This window comes from Haliotis asinina, chromosome 2 (assembly GCF_037392515.1).
Source record: "Haliotis asinina isolate JCU_RB_2024 chromosome 2, JCU_Hal_asi_v2, whole genome shotgun sequence".
NCBI lineage: Eukaryota > Metazoa > Mollusca > Gastropoda > Lepetellida > Haliotidae > Haliotis > Haliotis asinina.
This window is the reverse complement of record NC_090281.1, coordinates 52,719,098-52,747,029: the sequence shown is the minus strand read 5'-3', so window position 1 is coordinate 52,747,029 and position 27,932 is coordinate 52,719,098. Positions and strand designations below refer to the sequence as shown.

The 27,932-nt window shown below is 39.8% G+C and overlaps 1 protein-coding gene across 1 annotated transcript; it reads right to left on the bottom strand.

Annotated features, from left to right (window-relative positions):
• Positions 1-16: 16 nt before the first annotated feature.
• Positions 17-27,886, bottom strand: LOC137273910 (nuclear factor related to kappa-B-binding protein-like). Its single transcript, XM_067806811.1, has 25 exons — positions 27,755-27,886; positions 25,862-26,021; positions 24,946-25,023; positions 23,979-24,034; positions 22,711-22,778; positions 22,289-22,416; positions 21,801-21,919; positions 21,484-21,554; positions 20,279-20,407; positions 19,758-19,870; positions 19,278-19,383; positions 18,714-18,957; positions 17,580-17,667; positions 16,283-16,409; positions 15,526-15,715; positions 15,241-15,301; positions 14,608-14,782; positions 14,295-14,401; positions 13,572-13,695; positions 13,104-13,177; positions 11,586-12,420; positions 10,938-11,150; positions 10,071-10,283; positions 9,394-9,531; positions 17-3,911 (listed from the first exon to the last, which is right to left on the bottom strand). The coding sequence occupies exons 2-25, from the start codon at positions 25,991-25,993 to the stop codon at positions 3,442-3,444; spliced, it is 4,059 nt and encodes a 1,352-aa protein (XP_067662912.1). The 5' UTR covers positions 25,994-26,021; positions 27,755-27,886; the 3' UTR covers positions 17-3,441.
• Positions 27,887-27,932: the final 46 nt, after the last annotated feature.

Here is a 27,932-nt window from a genome sequence, read left to right as displayed (position 1 = left end):
AGACAATACACAAACCAACATATCTAATAAATTATATTTCAATTGTCAGTACTTCTCATCAGCAGAGACTCAAAGTGAGTTTTGGAAAATGTACATATTTACAATATATCACAATACACAATTTCTTCAGTTACTGCATATACAACTGAGCTAATATCATTCACTATACTGGAGTGGAAACTCATTCACTCACTCACGCATTCATCTGTGATAGTTCTCTCAACAACACCCGAGTCCCTGGATTAGACACAAAGAGACTATAGCACAGAAAGCCAAGGTGGCTTCAACATAAATAATACGTAACAGCATACAAAATTCAACTAAATGAACAAGTTGAACAAAGTGATCTCTGAAACTAAGTGATCCTTCATAGAAGTCTATATGACACTGACAACAAGAGCCATAGACAACTGTTTCACTGAAACAGAAAGTGTGAAAAACATGACTCATAAACATGTTAAATGACTGGTTGATGATGATGAAGAGGATGGTGGAGATTATGATTTTGTTTTCCAGACATTAATAGTTTTACTGTATAGCCTATAGGGATCTTTTCCATTATCAAATGCTTTAAAAATTAGGGACCAATCAGTAAATGTTCTGTTAGAGAAATTATTTTCAGAAAGTCATTGCATTTACTTGAACGAATGATCTTTACAAATTTCTGTAACGTCATGCAAGTGCCTCTATAGATGCGTGCCATATAATCAGTGATGGTTCTGCAAATGATGATGGTTAAACACAGATACACTCAACACCTGAACCAGCAGGCATGTAAGAACACGTACAGATGTACAGACACACACATGGATACACACATACAAACACACACACAAATCACTTCACACACTACAGATTCCTGAATAAGCGTCATAAGTAAAACGCAATATACTGCATGTCCTAATGAACTACCTGGCGCTCCTTTCACAAAGCACTAAGGTGATCATAAGTCACTAATGTAACCTTAGCGCAATGTTACATAAAGGGAGGTAAGGTAAAGGTTTCTTCATGAAAGGAGCCCCTGATTCACACGAGTTACATTGCAGGACATGAACATCAAAAACATTTGAAGGGTTCCATGGGAGTGAAATTGTTTCTTGGAGCTAAATCACGTTGACCACTTACAGAAAGAAGCTTTAACTGTAACCATGAAACGTTTCAGGCATGGTTGTTCCAAATGTTCAAGTTCTTCTGGCAGTGCTTTAGAAAACTGATCTGAGCCCACTTGCAGCAAAGCCATCTTAGTGATAACTCCCATGCTTAAGCTTATTATCATTGTAGTGCTAAGATCACATTGTGGATCCACAGCCATTAGGTATTTGTTAATCCTTGCTAAACAATGAAAGTTAGTAGTTTAGTATCAGTTTGCTTGTATTCAACATCACAAAGTTACAAATGATGGTACCAGTTTGGCCAACACTCTGAACTATGACCTATCATTCCTATTTTCACAACTATCACGTAAGAAGTACTACCTAATATGACCAGTGACTTTTCAGGGAGAACTGCTTCACGGTTTCCAAGCTCCTCAGTACCATGCAGACACTTCTGCCCTAGTTTGTTGCGTTCTTGCAAATGTGAGAGTTTTGTAAACCAAGACGAAATTGTTTTTCAGAGAAATCCTCACTACCTAATTAATACACCATAACTTAAGTACAAATACAAATGACGACCCTGATAAAGAAAAATCTCCCGTGCAATCATTTAATGTATCCTGTTTATCTTCCATATCTGTATGTTTTCATTGATAGTACAATACAGGCATCACACATACGAGAATGTTGTGATTAATACATAGAGATGGTATGAAGACATCTTTCATGTGTCATATTGTTGATCAGATGTTATATTTGTCACTGTTATGGTAGTTGTTTAATGCCGCACTCAGCAGTGTACCAGCTAAATGGTGGTGGTCTGTAAATAATTGAGTCTAGACCAGACAATACAGTGATCAACATCATTGTTCCACACATCTGGGATAACATGACATGCATTAACAAAGTTAGCGAACCTGACTACCCGATCCCATTGGTCGCCTCTTGCGACAAGCATGGGTTACTGAAGATCAGTTCTAACCTAGACCTTCACAGTTTGTCACTGTGGTAAGTTGACATAACATGAAGCAACATGATATACTCGATGCAGTATGAGAAAACACATCAACGGGACACAACTGCATTTCACAAAAAATATTTTGTTACAAAAATATTAACCCCTTTATACAGAGACACCCAACCGCCTTGTCAGCCAGTCATATTATACTGAGTACTAAAAGAAACCTTTCAAAATTCATGTGAAATAGGACTTGTAAGTTTGGCAGAGTGTTGGTGGTTTTCACAATCTTCATTTGTATTTGTATGTAAGCTGCCTGGAGCCCTTAACTTGGCACACCAATTTTGAGAATCTGGATACTGAACATACAATGAACTGAAGCAAGAACAACCAACAAGTTAGGAAGCCTACGTAATAGGATGCATTCACTGAACAAAAACACTCAACAAAATCCACAACAAGATAGGAATTTAAAGTAAAAAGGAAATTTAACAGTGAATAATGCTTATAATGTGTACAATTCACAACAACAACAGATATGGGTTGGGCAAGTCTAGAACCACCCTGTTCACCCTGTTTGTTCAAACAATTAAGACAGCACTGTTCAGAAGTCTATGTAATGTTATTACGTACTGGAATGCAACCCTCAGCCTGGTTCCAAAACGCAATCATAGAGTTACGACAGTCGTAAATCTATGTATGGTAGCTGTGAAAACATAGGAATGCTGCCCTGGGTTCCATTCCACAAAGCAGTCATATTGTTACAAAAGTCATAAGTCTATGTTTGGCAGATGTGAAAATGTAGACGAAGGCAGCCCTTGGTTCCATTCTACAAGCAAATGTAGTGTTATGACAGCCACAAGTCTACGTGTGATAGGTGTGATTACTTAGAGGGGTGATTCTAGTTGAGTCAAATGGCATGAGACAGTGTCATCTTGAACACAATTATGACACACCTCGGGCAAGCCAGGCTCACACTGCTTCATCTCATTCGACTGCATGAACATCATTCCTAGTTTTCAATGCAGATCACTCCTAGATTTTCATGATTTCTGCCTGTTAACAATGCAGATATGGAATTGTCCCGATGTCCGATACGACTGTACATGCATTGAACCAGCATCTCCTTGAACTAACAGCTAGATAATATGTATTACACTTTCTGTTCTCTTTAACACAGTGATACTGAATATTGAAATTCCCAACAAAATTAACAATTTCAGTGTTCTTTCAGACATTCTCTCCAGTTGTTCCAAATCTGGAGATGTTCTGCTGAACAAGCACACCAGACACATACAATATCATTGATGTTCCGAGAGTTGTTAAACAACAGTAGTCTGTGTAGATGATGAAGACTACAACGCCTGAATAGTCGATCCTAAACATACCCTAAGGTTTACTTTCTCCTGAATCTGTCTTTCCTGTTCCGTCTCCGATGTCCACAGATGCTAATGGTGTTGATGGAGGGGTGGCCACTGTCACTGTAGTCACCGTAGGATGATGTGCAGTAGCTGTTGTCACACTGTTCACAAGTTTCCCTACAGTCTGTATAACACTAACACCAGAGGCACCGACAGATGTTCCTTGAGGCACGTTTGTCAGCTTCATCCCTGGTGGTGGTGTAATGATACGAGCATACACTGGCTGTGGTTTGCCTTTGGGTGAGCCGCGGACGGACTTGGTGGTGTGGATGACCTGGGATGTGGACATCATGGTGGCTGGGTTCTGCTGGAGGGTGGGCTGCGAGATGAGGATGGTGGCTTGCCCTGGCTTCAGTCCAGCCTGCTGGGACAACACAGTCCGAACCACCTGGATGTTCTGACCACCCTTCCCTGCATTGCTGACGATGAGAGGTGTTCCTGTTACAATGAAGGAGAGAGTAAGGACATAGGTATTTCTGTCACAGTGAAGGAGAGAAGGACATAGGTGTTTCTGCTACAGTGGAGGAAAGAGTAAGGACATAGGTGTTCCTGTTACATGAAGGAGAGTAAGGACATAGATGATCCTGTTACATGAAGCAGAGTAAGGACATAGATGATCCTGTTACATGAAGGAGAGTAAGGACATAGATGATCCTGTTACATGAATGAAAGTAAGGACATAGATGATCCTGTTACATGAAGGAAAGTAAGGACATAGATGATCCTGTTACATGAAGGAAAGTAAGGACATAGATGATCCTGTTACATGAAGGAAAGTAAGGACATAGATGATCCTGTTACATGAAGGAAAGTAAGGACATAGATGATCCTGTTACATGAAGGAAAGTAAGGACATAGATGATCCTGTTACATGAAGGAGAGTAAGGACATAGATGATCCTGTTACATGAAGGAAAGTAAGGACATAGATGATCCTGTTACATGAAGGAGAGTAAGGACATAGATGATCCTGTTACATGAAGGAGAGTAAGGACATAGATGATCCTGTTACATGAAGGAGAGTAAGGACATAGGTGTTCCTGTTACATGAAGGAAAGTAAGGACATAGATGATCCTGTTACATGAAGGAGAGTAAGGACATAGGTGTTCCTGTTACATGAAGGAGAGTAAGGACATAGATGATCCTGTTACATGAAGGAGAGTAAGGACATAGATGATCCTGTTACATGAAGGAGAGTAAGGACATAGGTGTTCCTGTTACATGAAGGAAAGTAAGGACATAGATGATCCTGTTACATGAAGGAGAGTAAGGACATAGATGTTCCTGTTACATGAAGGAGAGTGAGGACATAGATGATCCTGTTACATGAAGGAGAGTAAGGACATAGGTGTTCCTGTTACATGAAGGAAAGTAAGGACATAGATGATCCTGTTACATGAAGGAAAGTAAGGACATAGGTGTTCCTGTTACATGAAGGAAAGTAAGGACATAGATGATCCTGTTACATGAAGGAGAGTAAGGACATAGATGATCCTGTTACATGAAGGAAAGTAAGGACATAGATGATCCTGTTACATGAAGGAAAGTAAGGACATAGGTGTTCCTGTTACATGAAGGAGAGTAAGGACATAGATGATCCTGTTACATGAAGGAAAGTAAGGACATAGATGATCCTGTTACATGAAGGAAAGTAAGGACATAGATGATCCTGTTACATGAAGGAGAGTAAGGACATAGGTGTTCCTGTTACATGAAGGAGAGTAAGGACATAGATGATCCTGTTACATGAAGGAGAGTAAGGACATAGATGATCCTGTTACATGAAGGAAAGTAAGGACATAGGTGATCCTGTTACATGAATGAAAGTAAGGACATAGGTGATCCTGTTACATGAAGGAAAGTAAGGACATAGATGATCCTGTTACATGAAGGAAAGTAAGGACATAGATGATCCTGTTACATGAAGGAAAGTAAGGACATAGATGATCCTGTTACATGAAGGAGAGTAAGGACATAGGTGTTCCTGTTACATGAAGGAAAGTAAGGACATAGATGATCCTGTTACATGAAGGAGAGTAAGGACATAGGTGTTCCTGTTACATGAAGGAAAGTAAGGACATAGATGATCCTGTTACATGAAGGAAAGTAAGGACATAGATGATCCTGTTACATGAAGGAAAGTAAGGACATAGATGATCCTGTTACATGAAGGAGAGTAAGGACATAGATGATCCTGTTACATGAAGGAAAGTAAGGACATAGATGATCCTGTTACATGAAGGAAAGTAAGGACATAGATGATCCTGTTACATGAAGCAGAGTAAGGACATAGATGATCCTGTTACATGAAGGAAAGTAAGGACATAGATGATCCTGTTACATGAAGGAGAGTAAGGACATAGATGATCCTGTTACATGAAGGAAAGTAAGGACATAGATGATCCTGTTACATGAAGCAGAGTAAGGACATAGGTGTTCCTGTTACATGAAGGAGAGTAAGGACATAGATGATCCTGTTACATGAAGGAGAGTAAGGACATAGATGATCCTGTTACATGACAGAAAGTAAGGACATAGATGATCCTGTTACATGAATGAAAGTAAGGACATAGATGATCCTGTTACATGAAGGAAAGTAAGGACATAGATGATCCTGTTACATGAAGGAAAGTAAGGACATAGATGATCCTGTTACATGAAGGAGAGTAAGGACATAGATGATCCTGTTACATGAAGGAAAGTAAGGACATAGATGATCCTGTTACATGAAGGAAAGTAAGGACATAGGTGTTCCTGTTACATGAAGGAGAGTAAGGACATAGATGATCCTGTTACATGAAGGAAAGTAAGGACATAGATGATCCTGTTACATGAAGGAAAGTAAGGACATAGATGATCCTGTTACATGAAGGAGAGTAAGGACATAGGTGTTCCTGTTACATGAAGGAGAGTAAGGACATAGATGATCCTGTTACATGAAGGAGAGTAAGGACATAGATGATCCTGTTACATGAAGGAAAGTAAGGACATAGGTGATCCTGTTACATGAATGAAAGTAAGGACATAGATGATCCTGTTACATGAAGGAAAGTAAGGACATAGATGATCCTGTTACATGAAGGAAAGTAAGGACATAGATGATCCTGTTACATGAAGGAAAGTAAGGACATAGATGATCCTGTTACATGAAGGAGAGTAAGGACATAGGTGTTCCTGTTACATGAAGGAAAGTAAGGACATAGATGATCCTGTTACATGAAGGAGAGTAAGGACATAGGTGTTCCTGTTACATGAAGGAAAGTAAGGACATAGATGATCCTGTTACATGAAGGAAAGTAAGGACATAGATGATCCTGTTACATGAAGGAGAGTAAGGACATAGATGATCCTGTTACATGAAGGAAAGTAAGGACATAGATGATCCTGTTACATGAAGGAAAGTAAGGACATAGATGATCCTGTTACATGAAGCAGAGTAAGGACATAGGTGTTCCTGTTACATGAAGGAGAGTAAGGACATAGATGATCCTGTTACATGAAGGAGAGTAAGGACATAGATGATCCTGTTACATGACAGAAAGTAAGGACATAGATGATCCTGTTACATGAATGAAAGTAAGGACATAGATGATCCTGTTACATGAAGGAAAGTAAGGACATAGATGATCCTGTTACATGAAGGAAAGTAAGGACATAGATGATCCTGTTACATGAAGGAGAGTAAGGACATAGATGATCCTGTTACATGAAGGAAAGTAAGGACATAGATGATCCTGTTACATGAAGGAAAGTAAGGACATAGGTGTTCCTGTTACATGAAGGAGAGTAAGGACATAGATGATCCTGTTACATGAAGGAAAGTAAGGACATAGATGATCCTGTTACATGAAGGAAAGTAAGGACATAGATGATCCTGTTACATGAAGGAGAGTAAGGACATAGGTGTTCCTGTTACATGAAGGAGAGTAAGGACATAGATGATCCTGTTACATGAAGGAGAGTAAGGACATAGATGATCCTGTTACATGAAGGAAAGTAAGGACATAGGTGATCCTGTTACATGAATGAAAGTAAGGACATAGATGATCCTGTTACATGAAGGAAAGTAAGGACATAGATGATCCTGTTACATGAAGGAAAGTAAGGACATAGATGATCCTGTTACATGAAGGAAAGTAAGGACATAGATGATCCTGTTACATGAAGGAGAGTAAGGACATAGGTGTTCCTGTTACATGAAGGAAAGTAAGGACATAGATGATCCTGTTACATGAAGGAGAGTAAGGACATAGGTGTTCCTGTTACATGAAGGAAAGTAAGGACATAGATGATCCTGTTACATGAAGGAAAGTAAGGACATAGATGATCCTGTTACATGAAGGAGAGTAAGGACATAGATGATCCTGTTACATGAAGGAAAGTAAGGACATAGATGATCTTGTTACATGAAGGAAAGTAAGGACATAGATGATCCTGTTACATGAAGCAGAGTAAGGACATAGATGATCCTGTTACATGAAGGAAAGTAAGGACATAGATGATCCTGTTACATGAAGGAGAGTAAGGACATAGATGATCCTGTTACATGAAGGAAAGTAAGGACATAGATGATCCTGTTACATGAAGGAAAGTAAGGACATAGATGATCCTGTTACATGAAGCAGAGTAAGGACACAGATGATCCTGTTACATGAAGGAAAGTAAGGACATAGATGATCCTGTTACATGAAGGAGAGTAAGGACATAGATGATCCTGTTACATGAAGGAAAGTAAGGACATAGATGATCCTGTTACATGAAGCAGAGTAAGGACATAGGTGTTCCTGTTACATGAAGGAGAGTAAGGACATAGATGATCCTGTTACATGAAGGAGAGTAAGGACATAGATGATCCTGTTACATGAAGGAAAGTAAGGACATAGATGATCCTGTTACATGAATGAAAGTAAGGACATAGATGATCCTGTTACATGAAGGAAAGTAAGGACATAGATGATCCTGTTACATGAAGGAAAGTAAGGACATAGATGATCCTGTTACATGAAGGAGAGTAAGGACATAGATGATCCTGTTACATGAAGGAAAGTAAGGACATAGATGATCCTGTTACATGAAGGAAAGTAAGGACATAGATGATCCTGTTACATGAAGGAGAGTAAGGACATAGATGATCCTGTTACATGAAGGAGAGTAAGGACATAGATGATCCTGTTACATGAAGGAAAGTAAGGACATAGATGATCCTGTTACATGAAGGAAAGTAAGGACATAGATGATCCTGTTACATGAAGGAAAGTAAGGACATAGATGATCCTGTTACATGAAGGAAAGTAAGGACATAGATGATCCTGTTACATGAAGGAAAGTAAGGACATAGATGATCCTGTTACATGAAGGAAAGTAAGGACATAGGTGTTCCTGTTACATGAAGGAAAGTAAGGACATAGATGATCCTGTTACATGAAGGAAAGTAAGGACATAGGTGTTCCTGTTACATGAAGGAAAGTAAGGACATAGATGATCCTGTTACATGAAGCAGAGTAAGGACATAGATGATCCTGTTACATGAAGCAGAGTAAGGACATAGATGATCCTGTTACATGAAGGAGAGTAAGGACATAGATGATCCTGTTACATGAAGGAAAGTAAGGACATAGATGATCCTGTTACATGAAGCAGAGTAAGGGTATAGGTGTGGTTAATGTAGTCAATTTAACAGATAGGTTAAAAATGTAGAAAACAGCATTATCTTCTCTCACTCACTCACTCACACACAAACAAAGTAATATTAACAGAGAATTATTACATAATTCCAACTACATGATGTTTCTGTGCATCATAACAGAAACTGGTAATCTGGCAGTGATCAAGGCACAGGTAGGGACACACCGTGTGATATACAACAACATCCAACTCCCTAAGAAAAACGCCATAACATGAATAGTGGAAGCATGTTTACCCTGTGAGACGTTGGGCACGACCCCGACAGTTTCACCTCCGGCAGTCTTCAGTCCCTGCGGTGTCTGCTGCATGATGAGCTGGGCTAGACCAGCCTGACTGGCAGACACCATCTTGGCCTGGCCCACCCCTGGTAAACCTGGAAGGAACAGGGCAGTGAGAGTCTAACACCACAGTACCATTTGCCTATATTACCACAGCCAGTCTACTCAAGTTTGGGCCAGCAAAACCAGTGGTTGTATGCATGAGATACATTCTACAAATTATGATGGCCTACAATCAGCCATTCCATCCAAATGAGGCTCAAACCGTGAAGATCCGGATTAGAATTGGACTAACCCATGCTTGTTGCAAGAGGTTACTAACATGATCGAGTGGTCAGACTCACTGAATTCGTTGACGCATGTAATTGTATCCCAACTGCATAGATCAATGCTCATGCTGTTGATCACAGGATTGTCTTTATGACTTACAGATCACTGCCATATAGATGGTATTTAGCTGAGTGCGACATTAAACAAACATGAAAAATGATGACAAGTTTTTTCTTCTACTATTTTGTGACAGGCGACATTTCTACATAGATTCTAATATCATTGTCAAGCAAATGAAATTAAACAAACAAAAAACTTATTTTGGAACAAACTGAGTTTTAGATGTTATCCTCCCCAAACTGACCTGGTCTGAGTGAGATTCCTGGTGCAAGATGTGTGACAAAGATCCCTCCAGGTGAGGTGTTCACGACCCTGGGCTGACCTCCCATGTTCACTGTCTGGGCCTGCGTGGATGTGATGGGCCCTACCTGACCCACTATGGTCATCTTTGGTTGCCCGACCGTCATGTGCTGCTGTCCACTTGTTGACACCTCCGTCACACCTGTGTTGGACGTCGCTAAAAACAAGAATGAGTATGGTTTAACTTTCCTCCAAATACTTGTCAGTATCCTTCGTCAACGTAATATGGGAACAAAGTTCAAAGCCACGCTGGTAAAAGACCACATTGGTGAAACCAAGAAATGGAGACATCAAGTATCTTGGAACTAAACAAAAAGCAGAACCTGACACACCTAAGGGTGGCTATTCTATATACATATCATGAATGTTTCTCAACGATCTTTAAATCTGTATATTTTGCAAACCACATAACAATACCATCTGTGCATTTATATCAAACTTTTAATTAAGCTCAATGCTATATTACATTATCTTCACTATGAAGTTTGATTCACTTTTCAAGAAAAAAAACAGATGCTAAAAAAAGTCAGGTCAGAACTACCTTTTTCACTAACTCTGACCAATGCATAAAACTGACACTAGCTTTCTCAAGGTTCATGGTTCTCGAATCAAAATGACAACTTTCACAACTGATTATGACTTGAAAATTATTTTTACTTATGAATTCAAAATTTGGAAACTGAACGTAATAATATATTTAAATATCCAACAGAGGGGACATTTTTATCAGGACATGAGGAGCTAGATACTTGACTTGTCAAGCAAACACTTTAACAATTCAACAACTCCAGTTTTGTGTTAACATGGCTACCTGAAGATACGACACTGCGTGGCTGTGAGAGGGTGGCAATGCAGGTTGTGATTGTCTGTGGTATGATACTGATGGCTGACAACTGTTGTGTGTGGATCATCCCTAAGGATTGCTGGTTTTTCCCTCCAAGCTGCATCAGACTCTTAGAGTGAGTGAGGGGCTTCCCGCTGATCTGGATGGGCTTGCCTCCAACAGGAGGCACTATGCTGCTTCCTGGAACAATCAAGTCGTATCTCCACATTACATGGTATATCACAGTTTTCTGTTTTGATATTTTATTCAAAGCATAGTTACAACTGTAGTAGGAATTATAAATGGACATTTTAACGCTCATAAGTACCCTAAGGAAGATCTCTCATGAAAATGAATTGATAAGTAGTACTGATACTAGTACTTTTCTTGGATACCATCCTGGATTCAAACCCATACTCTCAAGAGTCAGGCATACAATTGCCAGCACTCAGCCATCTAACCCAATCAGCCTCTTTGACATCAGAGAAATGTGTAACTGGTAGCCCAGATCACATACTTTGTGTATCCCTCAGACGTGTAACTTGGCATGTCTCCTATGGCCAATGATAGTGGTCATTGTTGTGTATTCAATTCCAATCCGAAACCAGGCAGGACTTGGCTAAGCTGTGAACTCACCTTGAATCTTGATGGTTGTTGTCCGGGGATTTGCACCCTGTAATCTGGGTGTACTTGCACCTCCTGCAGCCAGGAGGTTGCTGACTGACAACATCTGTGGCCCTCCTTGTACCTGCTGTATCAGCCTTGCTACGGCCTGACTGTCTGCTCCAGACATCGAACTCACAACTGTCGACACCGGAGTTGTCATCGTCCCTATACCTGTTGTCACTTGTGCTAACGAGATAAGTTTGGTTGTGTTTGGGACCTGGTGAGCGCCCGCAACAGTCACTGACGTACTGGTTGGGCGCTGCAGCACCACCTCGCCCTTTGTTGTCATGGTTACATTCTGCCCTACTTGCTGATTGGCTAATGCTGCGGTGATGGCACCACCTTGTCTTATTAAATGCTGCTGTTGCAGCAAGTTCACAGTTTGATTTTTACGTCCAACAGTTTCAGCCTTCACCTGAGAAATGGCTGTGATAGCACCTGGGACTGTGGCTGTCACCATGGGGATGCCCACTGGTTTGGATGTTTGAGCTAGGCTGGTGGGCGATGTCAGCAGATGGGTTGTGTTCTTGAGAGGAGATTGAGCAAGAGAAACACTGAGGGAAGAAGATGAGGTCAAAGTCAGATTTGCATTTTTAGGAGAGGCCATCTTGGGACTTGACTGTGGTGTCCGTGCGAACGTGGTCTGACCGAGAGTTTTGGGGCTGTGCACAATGGAGGGGCTGGTTAAAGCCTGAGACTGCAGAGTGGCCAGATCTTCAACATTGAGGGCAGCAGCTGCCTCTGTGGCAAGATTGGTGGAGACTGTCTGGCGTGGAGCAGATTGGGCGGATATTGCATCTTTGATCTGAAGAAAAACCAAACAATACTCATAAAATCACCCATAAACTTAATATGCTATATAGCTAATCAGTCATGGTTTCACGAGACTTAGTTATGACAGACATTCATTCCATGATTTCAGGGAAGCATACAAGACAGCATGGCCATGTGAAGTGCTAGAGGGTAGCCATTTACTGCCAGGTGAAGGAGAAGTATATCTTCTATTGAGAAGACAAGTACATCAGTGTGTGGCAGAACCAAGCCCTACAAAACACTCAAATGTCAACCTGGCCAGCACCAGCATTTATCCCACCAGACCTGTGAAGACCTGTTTAGAATTGATCTTCAGCAACCCATGCATGTCATAAGAGGTGACTAACGGGATCTGGTTGTTAGGATAGCTGACTTGATTGACACATGTAGCTGGAATCAGTCAACAATCCACTGTTCTCAATCACATTGTCTTTACCAATGCATGTAGTAATGTGTCGTAAAGGAGGACTATACTTGTCACAAGAGAGGATCACGAGGACAGACACATCGACTGGATCAATCATGTTTTCACTTTCAAAGCTCAATCACATGACTCTCTGGTCCAGACCTGACTAACGGTCATACAGGATGAATTTTGCCAAGTGAGTCACTAATCACACAGAACTGCTCAGACCTGTTCTTAATAACAGGAAGAACACTGGTACCAAGACTTACTGTTTTTGCGGTCTTGGGTTTCTGTAGAGACTTCTTGGCCTTGACTGCAGCACCCTGGGCTTGGTGGATTCGTTCTGGAAGACAGACATTTCAGGAGGTATGTTATCGTAATTCAATTGCATTTGAAACAGATTTAAGTGTTTGACTGCTAACCATCATTCCAACCAACATTACAGGATACTGGCATCCCCAAAGGATGCAACTCCTTCCACTGTAGAACCTTAGACAGGTCCTCCATGCCTCCTCATTAACTCACAGAGGCATCAAAGCAAGATATTTGATCATGGTGCCTATCAAAATTCTAATAGTATCAGTTTCTAAAGCATTCCTTGACTTACTTGTACTTCAATAACCTGAGGTGAATATGAAATATGATTTCAGAGGTAGAAAACATAAAGAGGTACATATTCTTGTAGGTTTGTAGTTTTTAAATTACAAATAAGGACGCAAACAGAATTGCAAGTTTACCAAATTCTTCCTCCGTCCTGTTTCTGTGGAGATATATCCAGAGTTTGCGGTTGACATCATACTTGACGCAAGGGTCCTTCTCTGAGTGTAACCTGTCCAGCGCCCCGCTGACCACAGTGTTGATCTGTCCACAACAAGTACTAGTCTCTATTACCCATGTAACACTTACTCTGTTCTAATGCCACTGGAATGCACATGTATCATGTAAAGAGAATCTATAAAGGCCATTGATACTATTTCCAAAAGAAATCTACCATTTAATCTTGTAAAATGTTCCTACACATTTCATCTGCCTTATATATATACATGCTAAGTTTTGCTGAAAGATATTGAAAGATTTTCAAGTTGTGCTCCAGAAAAGAAGTCCAACCCTCCCTTTTTAGGTTAAGTACAAATCTTTTCAATAGAGACCAAGTAAAATAAAAATGAAAATAAAAAATGTAAATAGCAATAGGCACCACTTTAGGTTGTTAGGTATATCTGCCAATTTTTGTTAAAAAATATTGAATGATGATTACATAAGAATGGACGGATGAGGCAATGATCATCACATGCTGGGGGATAAATAGTAAAGAGAAGTTCCCCAATACAGAATGAACATATAGGTTATCACTGAATTGAAACAGGCAAATATGGGTATGCAGGTCATATAACCTGGAAATTAATGCCATAACCGTGATTCATGTGATTACAAGTTTCCATGGTTACCGAAGACCCACCCACCTGTGTATCTGTGACTCCGGGAGCCAGGAACTGAGAGTCTTTCAGCAGTTCACAGATGTCCCCCCTTGTCCCCTCACCATTCGGCAGTCGAGCTGCTGCATCACGTACTGAAAGCATACAAGAGAGATAGTTCAGGAAGGAAACATATCCTCAAAATGAATCCATCACTAAGAAAATATGATTAGCTGTATCCAACACAACCAAAGAAAAAACAGCTTGTTCCCCACAAAACAACTGACCTACCTGATGTAACTATGGTAACAAACCCAATGACCTACACAATGTTATTTTGGTGACAAAGGCTTTGCTGTACCTAATGTGAGTATGGTGACAAATGCTGGTCGGTCAGATACTAGCAGAGCATGTTCCCTGGCCTTGTTCATGGCATTATCCTTGCTGTAGACACCCTTCACTGGCCCCACCACAGACTCGTAGCCATGCATGTGGTAGATGAAAGCCTTGTGGGGATTCTCAAACCTCTTCTTCTCCTGAAACAATGAGTTTCAGTAAATTGGCACAGACCATACAGTCCCCATAATATCAACGAAACTCGACACAGCAAGCTGCAAAAGTACCATACCCTACACAACCCACCCAATCCATACCCTTCTTCACAAACTCACCGCATCAATACCCCACCCCACACACTCCTCACAAAAGCCACTCCATCCATAACCCACCCCTCTCCACAAAAGCCACTCCATCCATACCCCACCCCTCTCCACAAAAGCCACTCCATCCATACCCCACCCCACACCCTCCTCACAAAACTCGCTCCATCCACACTCCACCCCACACCCTCCTCACAAAACTCACTCCATCCATACCCAACCCCACACCCTCCTCACAATACGCACTCCATCCATATTCCATCCCACACCCTTCCTTACAAAACTCAACCCATCCATACCACAAAACAAACAACTATTCCCCTCAGCCAACTGACCTGCTCCTGGAATGTAGCTTTTTCCTCCTGACTGGTCGGACGCACTACAAATGCCGTCTTCCTGGAAACACAGAACAATTCTACTTCAACTCAAGTCACATTTCCCTATCCCCTCAATACTGTTCTATGCTGGACAAAATAGAAACAAGAATGATTATCATTGGATGTATGTTTTACAGTTAAAAAATATTCCCAAGTCCCTAAGTTTTGCAAAAAATTCATTTGGACAATGGTAAATCTTGGGAAGGTCTTAGAGATGCACGGAAGCAGTACTGATATACTGACGCTCTAGGTGGGGGCGGTGAGCCTTGACTTGAGTCCAAGCCATCTGCCATCACATTGTCCTTGTTCCTCATCCAGTGCTGGAACAAGGGTGCTAACTCGGTTTCTGTGTCCCTCCCCATTCCAATCCACTTCCACTGCTGGGCCCGCTCTTTGTAGTCCAAATAAGGGATGAAATTGTCCACAGACAGGCCTAATACAAATACAGAGCCTTATACATTTATCTGACAAGATTTATCATTACTAACATAGACATAACACAAGTATCCTGACTATGCAATCATATTCTTATGTTGGCAGTCTGAGTGTTTCATTAACAAAGTAATCTAAATCCAAAACAGCACTTGAAGGCTTGATTAAAGTGACCGCTACATGTTTACCTTCCATGACATTAAACAGATGTCAGCTCAAGACCGAGAATCATTTGTCTCTACAGCTCAAAAGAATGTCATTATATTTGTCTGTCTGTATTCATTACACAACTGAAATGTTCCTTTGTGTACAAGTGATTGAGTAATTGAGTGAGTTTATTTTTACGCCACTTTTAGCAATATTCCAGCAATACCATGGCAGGGGAACACCGGAAATGGGCTTCACACATTGTGCCCATGTGGGGAATAGAATATATGGTGTACGGTAAAGTGAACTACATGTTGTCGAAAACAGTTTGTCATGCATGTTCAATATATCCATGTTCTTATTCACTTTGTTCGGATGCATATGACTCATTATCAGTTAAAATTGATGAACAATATCTCACCCAGTACATCCCCAGACAGGAATTTGAGAGCAGAGACAACACAGTCTACCCATGAGGCCTGGATTGGAAACCAAGAGTTTAGAGAACTTGATGGTGACTCCTGCCATTCTCGAATCCTCTCTTCCAACTAGAACAGATAACAGCAATATTACCTCCCTTGCTTTCAGCATGGAACAGAGAACAAGACAAAACTGTGTCCAGGGACACAATGCCCTCGCTGCTATGGGAAGAGTTCCCCACACCGAGTGTGCTCTGGTGATTGATTTCTACCTAGGAAGTTCATTAAACATCTATGCATCAACTACATCAACTATGAGATACACAACTTTCAAGTCCCAATGAAACACATGTAAAAACTTAATCAATTCTGTTGAGCAGTTTTAGTGGATGACTTAATCCCATATTTCAATATCATCACACACAATTTATCTTAGTTCAAATGTCTCTACACATACAAGAAATCTTTACAATACAAAAATCTAAACATGAGATGAACACCTTTCGAGTCTCCATAAAAGACATATGTAATCTAAATGTGTTTTGTGCTGGGGTATTTGAGGAGAAGTGGATAAAGTACGGGCCCTGTTGTATGGGACGAACAGGATGAATAGAACCACATTCGACCTGGTTCAAACATCTGTAGAAATGTGAAAACTGGAACACCCCTTTTAGGTGAGCTAAAACTGGGACCTCAAGTTCAGGTGAGCTAGAAATGGAAATCCAAGTTCAGACGAGCTAAAACTGGAGCACCATGCTCAGGTGAGCTAAATCCAGTTAAGGTGACCTAAAACTGTAAGTCCAAGCTCAGGTGAGCTAAAACTAGAACACCCTGTCAAGGTGAACTAAAACTGGAACATCCAACTAAGGTGACCTAAAATTGGAATTCCAAGTTCAGGTGAGCTAAAACTGGAACACCAAGTTCAGGGGAGCTAAAACCAGAACACTCTGTCAAAGTGAGCTAAAACTGGACGACCAAGTTCAGGTGATCTAAAAATGGAACCCCAGTTTGGGTGAGCTAGAAATGGTAGCCCTAGTACAGGTGAACCAAAACTGGACTCAGTTCAGGTGAGCTAAACATGAAATTCCTAGTTCAGGTGCGCTAAAACCTGATCCAAACAGACATCACTCATTCCAACAAAAGAAAATTTAAACAACAAAGGCTATAAAATCATGTACATATACTTTCTATACCATTCAACCACTCCTGTTTATTGACAGAACATGGTGAGAGGACAGTTGGGCAAGGCCAGTCAATCTAATCATGGCAGAGCATGGTACCTCCCTGGCAAACACTGACCTTGGCTGTGGTTACTCGCTGATCAGGAAATTCATTTATCACATCACGCAGTAAGCTGAAGAAGTTGTCCAACTTTGATGGTCCAGTGCTGAAAAAAAGGATAGTCTATGTTTACCTTCCAGGACATTAAACAGAAGTAAGCTCAAGACTCATTTGTCTCTACAAATCAAAACAATGTCATTTTATTTGTTAGTCAGACCACTCACGTGTTCCTATATATACTAGAAATAGTATGGACACAAATAGCCAAATAGCCAAGATGCTTAAGATGAACTCGAAGTAGAGGTTCAACATGTTTTTTAAAATTTCTGTTGGTCCTGTAAGCTGCCTTACAACAGCTGATATGTAAGAAAGTAAGATATTTTATCTGTGTGGCTCTTTGTTTGTTTGTCTGTTTGTTTAATGACCCACTGTTTCTGATTTTTTTATGATCAGTAACTAATATCTTACAGCTGATATGTAAGAAAGTAAGATATTTTATCTGTGTGGCTCTTTGTTTGTTTGTCTGTTTGTTTAATGACCCACTGTTTCTGATTTTTTTATGATCAGTAACTAATATTGTCCACAACAATCAACACTGTCAGGGTAAGATGTCACAAGTGAAACCTGGAAACAAGTGGGGCTTGTTCAGCACATTTCACAACAGGTAACACTTATCGTTCTTATTCATATCGCTGTTGTCCAGACAGACAATCCTTAATGTATACAATGCTACCAACCAAATAACAATGTCTGACACAAATGTTCGCTTACAACCAATTCTAATACGGAGTGAGTGAGTGAGTGAGTGAGTGAGTGAGTGAGTGAGAGTTTGGGTGTTTTACACAACTTTCTGCAATATTCCAGCCATTTCATGGCAGTGTAAACCAAAAGTAGGCTTCACACAATGTACCAATGTGGGGATTTGAACCAAGCATCATGAGAAGATGCTTTAACAGTTAGGCTACCCCACAGCCCCTCCAATCTGGAATGCCCATGGGCAAATACGTAAAATGTAAATCTACATAATCAGTGCAAGAGGGAAGGTTTTGGTAGACACAGCCAAGAATGCACACAAATCAAGCAAATGGAGCTAATTGAATGAGGGTTCATTGAAGAATGTGTTCTCAACCAATTTTTAAACAGCAAACTCACTCAGGTAAAGGAAAGTCCGGCACAGTGTCATCCTCCCTTGTAAGGATATCCGGATGGACCTCCAGCCCAGTGTTGGCTGTCTGTATGGAAGGGGAGGCAACTCTCTCATCCACACTGCCAGAATCCACAGACTCTGCCTTGATTTTCTTCTTGGCCTTCTTTTCCTCCCTATCCTTCCCCTTGATCTTTTTCTTCAACACTGGTGAGGTTTGAGTAGTTGGTGCTGCTGAGGTTACTGCTGTTGCTGTTGATGAAGCTAATAGAATCAGTCATGACATAAAACATTTGGGTCAAGTATGTGAGCATTGTTTGCACGTCTGTTGATTAATGACACACTCAGAAATATTCAGGATATGTGAAAGAGCCAGTGAAGAATTGAGAATGGGGGAAAACAGTGATTGATGTTATGAGCAAAGTTGTCATCAGCTGTATAACCTTCAAACTTCCCAAACAGCTTCAAACATGATTTACACAGGTCAGGATGCAGGGATGGGAAGACCACAGCAATGATGCAGGTGTGTATTCAGGAGAGTCTTAGCTAAGCCTAAAATCAACGCCACTTACTTGTACTTGTAGAAGGAGATGCTTTGGCAGTGATCTTCTTGTTGGCCTGACACCGAGACAGAATGTCCTGCAGCGTGATGTTCTGTGTGTCCAACTCCGGCAACTCCTGAAACACAACAATTCAGTGAAGGAACAGGAAGTATTCATTCATACTGAGTGATACTGGGCTAGCCAACATATAGAACCATATCAGGTACTGTACAGCCACATAGTCTGATACATAACACAGTGAGTGAGTGAGTGAGTGAGTGAGTGAGTGAGTGAGTGAGTGAGTGAGTGAGTGAGTGAGTGAGTGAGTGAGTGAGTGAGTGAGTGAGTGAGTGAGTGAGTGAGTGAGGTCACATTTTAGATTACTGCATGTATGTCTGAGCATGCGGTTGCTTATGTTACTTCAGATACCAGATAAACAGATCTAGCTCACCATGCCTCAACAAGAATACCGCACTCAGGAGAGGTTGTGTGCAGTTACTGTGCACTTACCACATTATCAGCCTTCTTTCTCTTGTGACTCCTCATCATCTGACGGAAGTCCTCCTCTGTAACTTCCATGGGGCTGATGGGACGTTGACGCTTCACACTGCTGCCATTCTCACCTGAAACACACACACAGACACACTACATTCACATGTGCTCACCTTAAACAACACACTACATAGACACACAGCAGAAATACACTCATCTCATTTAATCCTGAAACACTATCTATATATTCATTCTCACCTAAACCACATTGTATATACACACATTCTCATCTGAAACACAATATATGCATTCATTCTCACCTAAACCACGTTATATACACACATTCCCACCTGAACTACAATATATACACAAATTACCACCTAAACCAGATTCTATGTACATATATTCATACAGAACATACATAATATACATTCATCCTCGCCTGAAACAACACATACACACATTCTCACCTGAGACACACGTTTGATACACATATTCTCAATGAAAGAAACGTGTCAGCAGTAATTGTCATGACTCACCTGCAACATCACCATTGACAACTGGGGGTTTGGCAGCAAAGGTAGCCAGAACACTGGGTGTGGTCGGCTCAGGGGAGGGGATGGGACCCAGAGACTTAAACAACTGTCTCCGACTCCGCTGGACCGGACCTGACGAGATACAGCATAAAAAAAAAGAGTCAACACAATTCATTAACCTGGGTTCGTACAATACAGCATTGTGATCACTGCATTAATGGAGAGGGGTTCTTTCTGCTGATAAATTTGTATAATGACACATTCAACAAATATCTAAATTTCTTTGTGTATACGTTCAGTGTTTAGATCAAAAACATTTTCAGTGGCCCTAATACAGTGAATGAGTTCAGGTGTATACTGCTTCTAGCCATGTTCCAGCAATATCACACCAAGGAACACCAGAAATGGCTTCACAAATTGTACTTGTCTGATGTGGGGAATCAAACTTGGGTCTTTGGAATGACAAGCAAAATCTAGGCTATCCCACTTTCCAGGCCCTAATTTGTGAACAGTTCGGGACAAGTAACACTAAGCTTTATACGGTCTAGATCAGACAACCAAGGACTCCTGCAAGGCCATGCTATCAAGCAAGTGACCATGCCTGTCCAATCCAAACCATTCAGTCCCCCATTTTTCAATGTAACATGCTATAGGGGGTCTATTTCAACTCAAATTCTCCAGAGGTTAGAGTAATTACTGGCAAACAAGGATAAGCTGAGCACTGACCTGACAACTGATCCACATCAGCATGTATGAGTGCCACCCACTGGCACTTGCACTTGTCAGGGAAGGGGGCCCAGGTTGTCCAAATATTACCGACTTGCTACACTGACCATGTGAGAGTCTTATGACCAAGGCATGTGCAGCTAAGCAAGGTATCTATTTCATCTATTTGCACTGCATGTGCCCTAGGCTACATTTGCCCTCCCTTTCACAAACCAAAGGGATTTGCTCGTTGCCGCACACCTTCTCTTCTACTTCTCTGAACCAGTTTAACCTATCCTTGTTTGCTAGTAGCTAATGAAATTCAAGGTCTAAGATTCAATCCTGACAAAGCATGAAGCTTTCAAGGATTACAACCTTCACCAAGCTAACATCTGCCTGTGGGGGTGAAAATCGTTGTAGTATTTTATATTGGGAACAAGACTGATGGATATGGTAGTGAGGACTGTTACAGCACCATCAGTTACAACACCCTATATACTCACTGACAGCTTCCTCTTCCTCATCAGAGGAGGTTTCATCAACTTCACACTCTTCTCGCACCTCCTTCAGTAACCTGTAACCATGACAACAGGTACATATGACTGCCATGTCTACTGTACACACTGTCTATTACTACCAACACATGAGGAAAACCTCAGTTCATATGTCATTAACGAGAACAAACAGAATGAATAAGTGGTCATATTTTATACTATTGTACGTGTAAGCTGAAAATTCATCACAATCTTTGTAATCAACCTCTACCCCTTACCATATGATTTTATGTAAAGTAAAAGTCATTTATTAAAGTAGCACAGACCTTGAATATTTCTTCTTGACCTTGTGTTCCAGTGACTTGTCTTTAGGTGGAGGGGCATGAGTGTTCTTCAATTTTATCGGCTGTTCTGGTGGGACCTGACCCACTTCTTCCAGAACCCGCTAAATTTTTTTAAAAATATGGTATGTGGATTCATTATTCTTTCATCATTTTCATCCATTTGCTCATTTATAATCCCTTATCTGGCTAATAAAAACCACTCCTTAAGTACAGTTAAACCTTACTGTTCAGTTCTACCTGATGATGGAGCTAGAACAAGCCTCGAAACATTGTGGTCCAGAATAAAACAAGAGGATGTAACCCAGAAAAATCTCTATGATCTTCATATAGCATATTCTAATATGCCAATCAATCATCTACATGAATATCATTTGAACTATGTACCTGCAATACCCACTGTAACCACAGTTCCAGAAATTATCTAAAGTATCCATTGCAACTATGGTAAAAGTGAACAATGTTCTACATACCTGTCTTGTCAGGATAACTTCCTTGAGTAGAGCTGAGTAGTACCGCTGCTGCCGAAACTTGTATTCCCGGTATTTGTACTGCTTGCATAGATTAGTGTATCTTGCTATATCGGGTGAGTAGAAGCCATCTGAAACCAGCACTTTGATGGCTCACGGGAAACTGACCTAATGGTATTTCTAAACATGCAAGATTATGAACACTTGTCATAAAAGCTACAATCAAGAAGACAACTGAGACCCATATAGTATCAGACAATTGGTTGTTTTATGCTTCACTCAGCAATTCTTACCATAGAATAGAGGCAATCTATACACGGGGAACAGGTTCTGATTAACCTTGTTTCTGAAGAAACACACCCCAAGTGCCCAGAGTAAAAGGTTTCCAGATTAGCAAGGTTTCTGTGTCCACAATGTTTTCTTACCTCTTAGTTGTGACTGAAACTGTGTTAATGGGTTTCCAAACTTAAACTCATCACCAGAGAATAATCTCCTGAAAAACATAATTTATACACTTTTTGAGCATAAAAAGTGAAAAAAAACCCAAACTAATATTGTACGAATAAAGGTCTAAAATAATAACCACACATATTCCAGCTACATGGCAGCAGACTGTAAGTAATCCAGTCTGGGTCAGACAATTCTAGGATGCATGATTGCGAGATTTGTGCTAATAATGATCAAATTGCGCCTCATAAAAACAACAGAGCACAAACTGTTGGGTATAGTATTTCGCTCCCTAACTACCTTTCAATCAACATACGGAAAAAGCTTTATATTGACAAGGAATGACTTTGTAAATCAGAGTCGGCCACAAAGTCAAGTTTGAGTGACAACATGTAAACATAACAGAGTAACCTCTCTTGGTTAAAACCACTATCGGCACTGGGGAAAAGAAATTCCATTCATATCAATATGAAAATAGATAACATTTTTCAATGAAGTTATGATTTGATTAATTAATTAATTAACTGACAATGTTAGACAATGAACTCTAAACATATATTGCTTGTGTACAGCACTTGCAAAACAGTTTCATCGATCGTTTTTAGAACATCAGTTCGTTTTAGCTTTGTTTTCGAAATCAGACAATATTATCACTTGAAGTTGCAGACAACAAATGAATACGAAATTCTTATTTACAACGGTTTGTGTTAATTTGGCGACACGCAAAAGAATGAAAATAACTGACTTTTTTACACAAAATACCACTGAGAAAGCAACAGTGTCCTCCATGTCTCCCCAGACCGATACGTCTGTTAAGGAGACATGTGAATCGAAAAGCAAGCAAAACCCTGAGACTGACTCCGGTCCCTCCGACTCTAAAAAACTGAAACCAAGTGATTTTTAGAAAAAAATAGTTGCAAGAATGGCCATGGCTCTCTCCAAATGCGTTTGGTGCTATGATATGTGACTATTGCAGCCAAAATAAAATGAGCAATAGTTTCACTGGTGGTGGTTGCAATAACTTTCGTATATCCACACTTTTTTGAAAGACGGTAATACAGGTATTCCCCCCTACACTTTCCAAATCCCCCCTCCTGTTTTCGTAAGGGGGCAACAATAGAATAGACACTGTACGTCAACCAATTTAGTGAGCCTGATCTTCTAATCCCATTAGTCGCCTCTTCCAAATGGACAGGGAATAATTGTTTCAAGAAAATTGAAAGACAGAAAATAAGTGACACATTACCTGACAGTTTCTTCTTTTTCTTCAGTATCTTTTTGGGGAAACTTTGGCAGGAATTTCTGAAATAATGCCACTAAATCATTATCAACAGGGAGAAGAACCCATATCATCAGTCTAAGAAAGCTTAGTGTCACAGCTATTCGTTACACGTCTAACAAAGCCTAGTAGGAGGTCACGGCAGGTAACCTTGGAGTGACCTATGACAGTCCAAACAAACACGAGAAGGACGAACGGATTTACCACATCAGACAACGGCTAATGTTTAGGGTTTGACAAAATTCACAAAATTCCCTTGTCACTGACACTGATCACACTCAAAACAACAACAAACGAAAATCTGCATTAAACACACATATTTGACCTGCACTATATACGCTTGGGGCAAACTGATGACATGGTTACCACTAACGAATATATCTGCAAGCTGACATTGAATACGGACTTAAACACTATTTTCAGCAACTCTTTACACACTGTTGACAGTGTTGTAGCATGCGCATTGTGTATCACTCAGAAGTGACTGTAGCATTTGGAATCATTCTGGTATAAACTGTTTCATGGCTAAAGTTCTAAAGGTATGTGTGAATGTCCACTTTTGTGATTTGGTAAGCTGTGTTCTGATTGGTCAATCTCAATGGTTACCAGACATGATCTCTGACTAGGGTTTGTTAGACTTAGTGTAACAAATAATACTGACACTGCAAGATTACTTTGACTGCCATATCAGAAGCTTCTGATGTCCAAGGGAGGCACAGTAAATTGTAGCACATGAGGCTAATGGACCAGCTGTGTCACAGTTCTGCCCCTTAGTAGCAAGAATACTGTGGATTTCATAAATTGTTACACATCTACTATACATATAACTTGTTATAAACTTCATCTAATTGGAACTGATACTCAAACATTCCTCACACTGGAATCACAACCTGGATCACTTGAAAACAGCACCCATTAAAAGCAAGAAACTTACCATGAGATGTTGTTTTTGTGCATCACTAAGGGACGTGTCCCACATCTCCTGTGATAACACTTCTTTAAATATATGACTCTGAAAGAAACAAGCCATCAGTTAGCATACAAAGAAATATTTCAATTGTCATGGTTACTGAAATAGTCTTTTCAATTATTCCACTTGTATCATGACACAAGAAAATTTTGTTAATTTAATCCAACAATGATCAACAGTAAAACAGACAAAACCACACAATGACCTCAGCCCTTCAGAATACACAATCACATCACACCCATTTATCCAAAGTATAACCTCTGCTCTGAGTGTCACTAGCACACCATCAGACATACAGAACACTGAAGGGAAGGAATATAAAGATATCAACAAACTTCGAGTGTCAAAAGATACCAGATGTTACACAGAGTGGGATGTAAAGGGAGGTAACACCTTAATTATGTTTAACCATGAGAACCTGAAGGCCACATGTAAAAACTAAAAAAACGTAACTTTACACTTGCACATAATTTTTGCTACTTATCATGTAATTTAATCCTAAATGGATGACTTTTTTTGGATTCTGATTGTTCCAACAATTCCAAGTACTTAATAACATTCGGCTGTCGCAGTTTCCTTTGTTAAAAGCAAAGTTCTTGAAAGAAAAATCAAATTAAGACCTTGACATCATGTAAGACTAATGGTATGGCCTTTTGATGTAGGTGATACATTGTTCACCATCAACCTGACTATAACATATGGAACTCCCAACATTGAGTAAATAACATCAAAATGAACCTTTTGTATCACAAAAACATGGGTCTAATTCGACAAAATACCTTGAAGACATTTTAAGTATGTAACTGTGTTGAAAAGCCTCCTTAATTCAGTTATGGTACATTTCATATGGCCAGTTCAAAAGACATTAGCTTGGACTTACTTGTTCTATGAAAACTTCAGGCAGCTGAACCTCTTCTCGGCCAAACAGACACCGCTCTGTTCTAACAGAGGAGTCCTGGAACTCAGGCCAGTTGCCATCGTCAGAATCAATTTCTGGATCCATCGAGTCCATTTGCGAATCACCTTGTATCCATGTAGCACTAAAACAAACAACACAACAGAAAGATATTATTGAAAGTACAAACAATGGTGAAGTTTGCATGAGCAAAGGATTCACATCAAGGTTTGTAGCAACATCAACAAGTCCACTTGCTTTATCATGACATTTCTTACCCAACTTTTGTTGTTAAAGGACTAAAAAGAACCAAGCAGAACAACATAAGAAACACTTATAAAATAATCAAATATGCTCATAGGTTACTCAAAGCAAATTTTTACTTGTGGTTCCATGGTACAGCATTGACAAACAAAATTACAAAGGATTCTTTTTGCTTATCAATTAACTAGTGTTCATATTTTTTATCCAAAACTTCATGACTGCCATGACTGGTGCTCATCCTCTGCATGAATTAATACATAAAAATATTCTGCATAAGCAAATGTTTTGATCTCTACAACAAGGGTTACCTGTGTCCAGGAACTACATCTAAGAATATAGAAAATGTCTTTGAAAACATATCAGGTTGAGTAAACAAAAACTTTGACTTTCACGTTGTCAGGTAAAAACAAATAACAACACTGCATTCATGGGGATTCAACCCAGAGCTAATAGCCTTCTAGTTCTATGATTTGTTTTTCACTGATCCATATTCTAGTTGACAAACAACTTAAATAAAAACACGAAGCTTTTCACATTCTTCCTTAAATCAATCAACATTCAAATAAGTATTCTTTCATAATTGTTTGTAATGTATTGTTGCATACAACATTTCTGCTAGAATTACATTAATTGGTACATAATGACAATCAACAGACACCATATTTTACTATGTACTCAAGCAATTAATATTTGGAATAGAGGTGTTTTATTTGAGTTAAAAAATAATATTTCAAGGGGAAAATTATAAACAAACTGATAGTTATTATGGAATTTAATCTGCATCATCTTCTTGGAATTATTTTAACATACACTTGTCCTGTCACACTGTAACACTTTCACATTTAAGCTAAGTAACTCGTGTCAATTCCTAACAAAAGGTGATTTTGCTTATACTTTTGTTTATGAATTTGTCACCCCTATAACATGAACAAACAAACATAAAACAAGTCACAACCACTGCGGGAGGCATCCATGCCATGAGCAAACCAAATCAATACATTCATAAAACAGTGTTCATACTGAAAGTTAATTCGTCCTTGTCTTAAATCTAGTGTTACCAATTAAATACTATCACAAAATCTTCAAAGATTCACATGGATCTCCCGAATATTCATTGCTTCTGATTTTTGGCAGAATGCTACCATAGCACCAATAGGAGAACTTTGCAAGCAACTTACCTCATAATCAAAAGAATGTGAACTTCATCTGAACACATTATTTTGACATTTATTTACAATACTGCCTTCTAGATACCATATGTCCATGGAGATATGTTTTTGCAAACGAAATATAATTCCGAAAGTAAGCACTCTGAGAACATTAAATATTTATCATTGCCCATTCAACGCCGTTAAATTATAATGTATGCTGTATGCATTCTTTCACCATAACAAGAAAATCGTAACAGCTTTGTCCCAAGCTCTATATAAGACATGAGAAATAAAAACTGTTATTAACATCGAGAGCTAAGTTTGTCATAACACCTGAGTCACTCATGTGTTCAGGACTGTGAGCCTTCCACACTCACATGTGATACCTAGTAGCTATAGTCGCACTTCATGGAGAACTTTTACTTTGATGAGTTACATTTTGAATAATGATAATCGTACAAACCTATAACCAAATGTTAATTGTATCACTATACGACGACGCCCAACAAATAGCGTGGTGCTATGTTTGCATTATGCAGTGAAAAACACTGAAAGTTATTCTAAGCCGGAAATCAATTTTCAGAGTCTTGTTGTACCGCAGTAAATGGAAGCTTCAAAACAACTTGTTAAAAAACATTAAA

Coding starts and splice junctions, on each gene's coding strand:
- LOC137273910 (XM_067806811.1), bottom strand. CDS start 25,993: ATGGACTCGATGGATCCAGAAATTGATTCTGACGATGGCAACTGGCCT. Junction 24,035..24,945: donor CACAAAAACAACATCTCATG/GTAAGTTTCTTG, acceptor GCATTATTTCAG/AAATTCCTGCCAAAGTTTCC. Junction 19,871..20,278: donor TGTCAATGGTGATGTTGCAG/GTGAGTCATGAC, acceptor TGTGTGTTTCAG/GTGAGAATGGCAGCAGTGTG.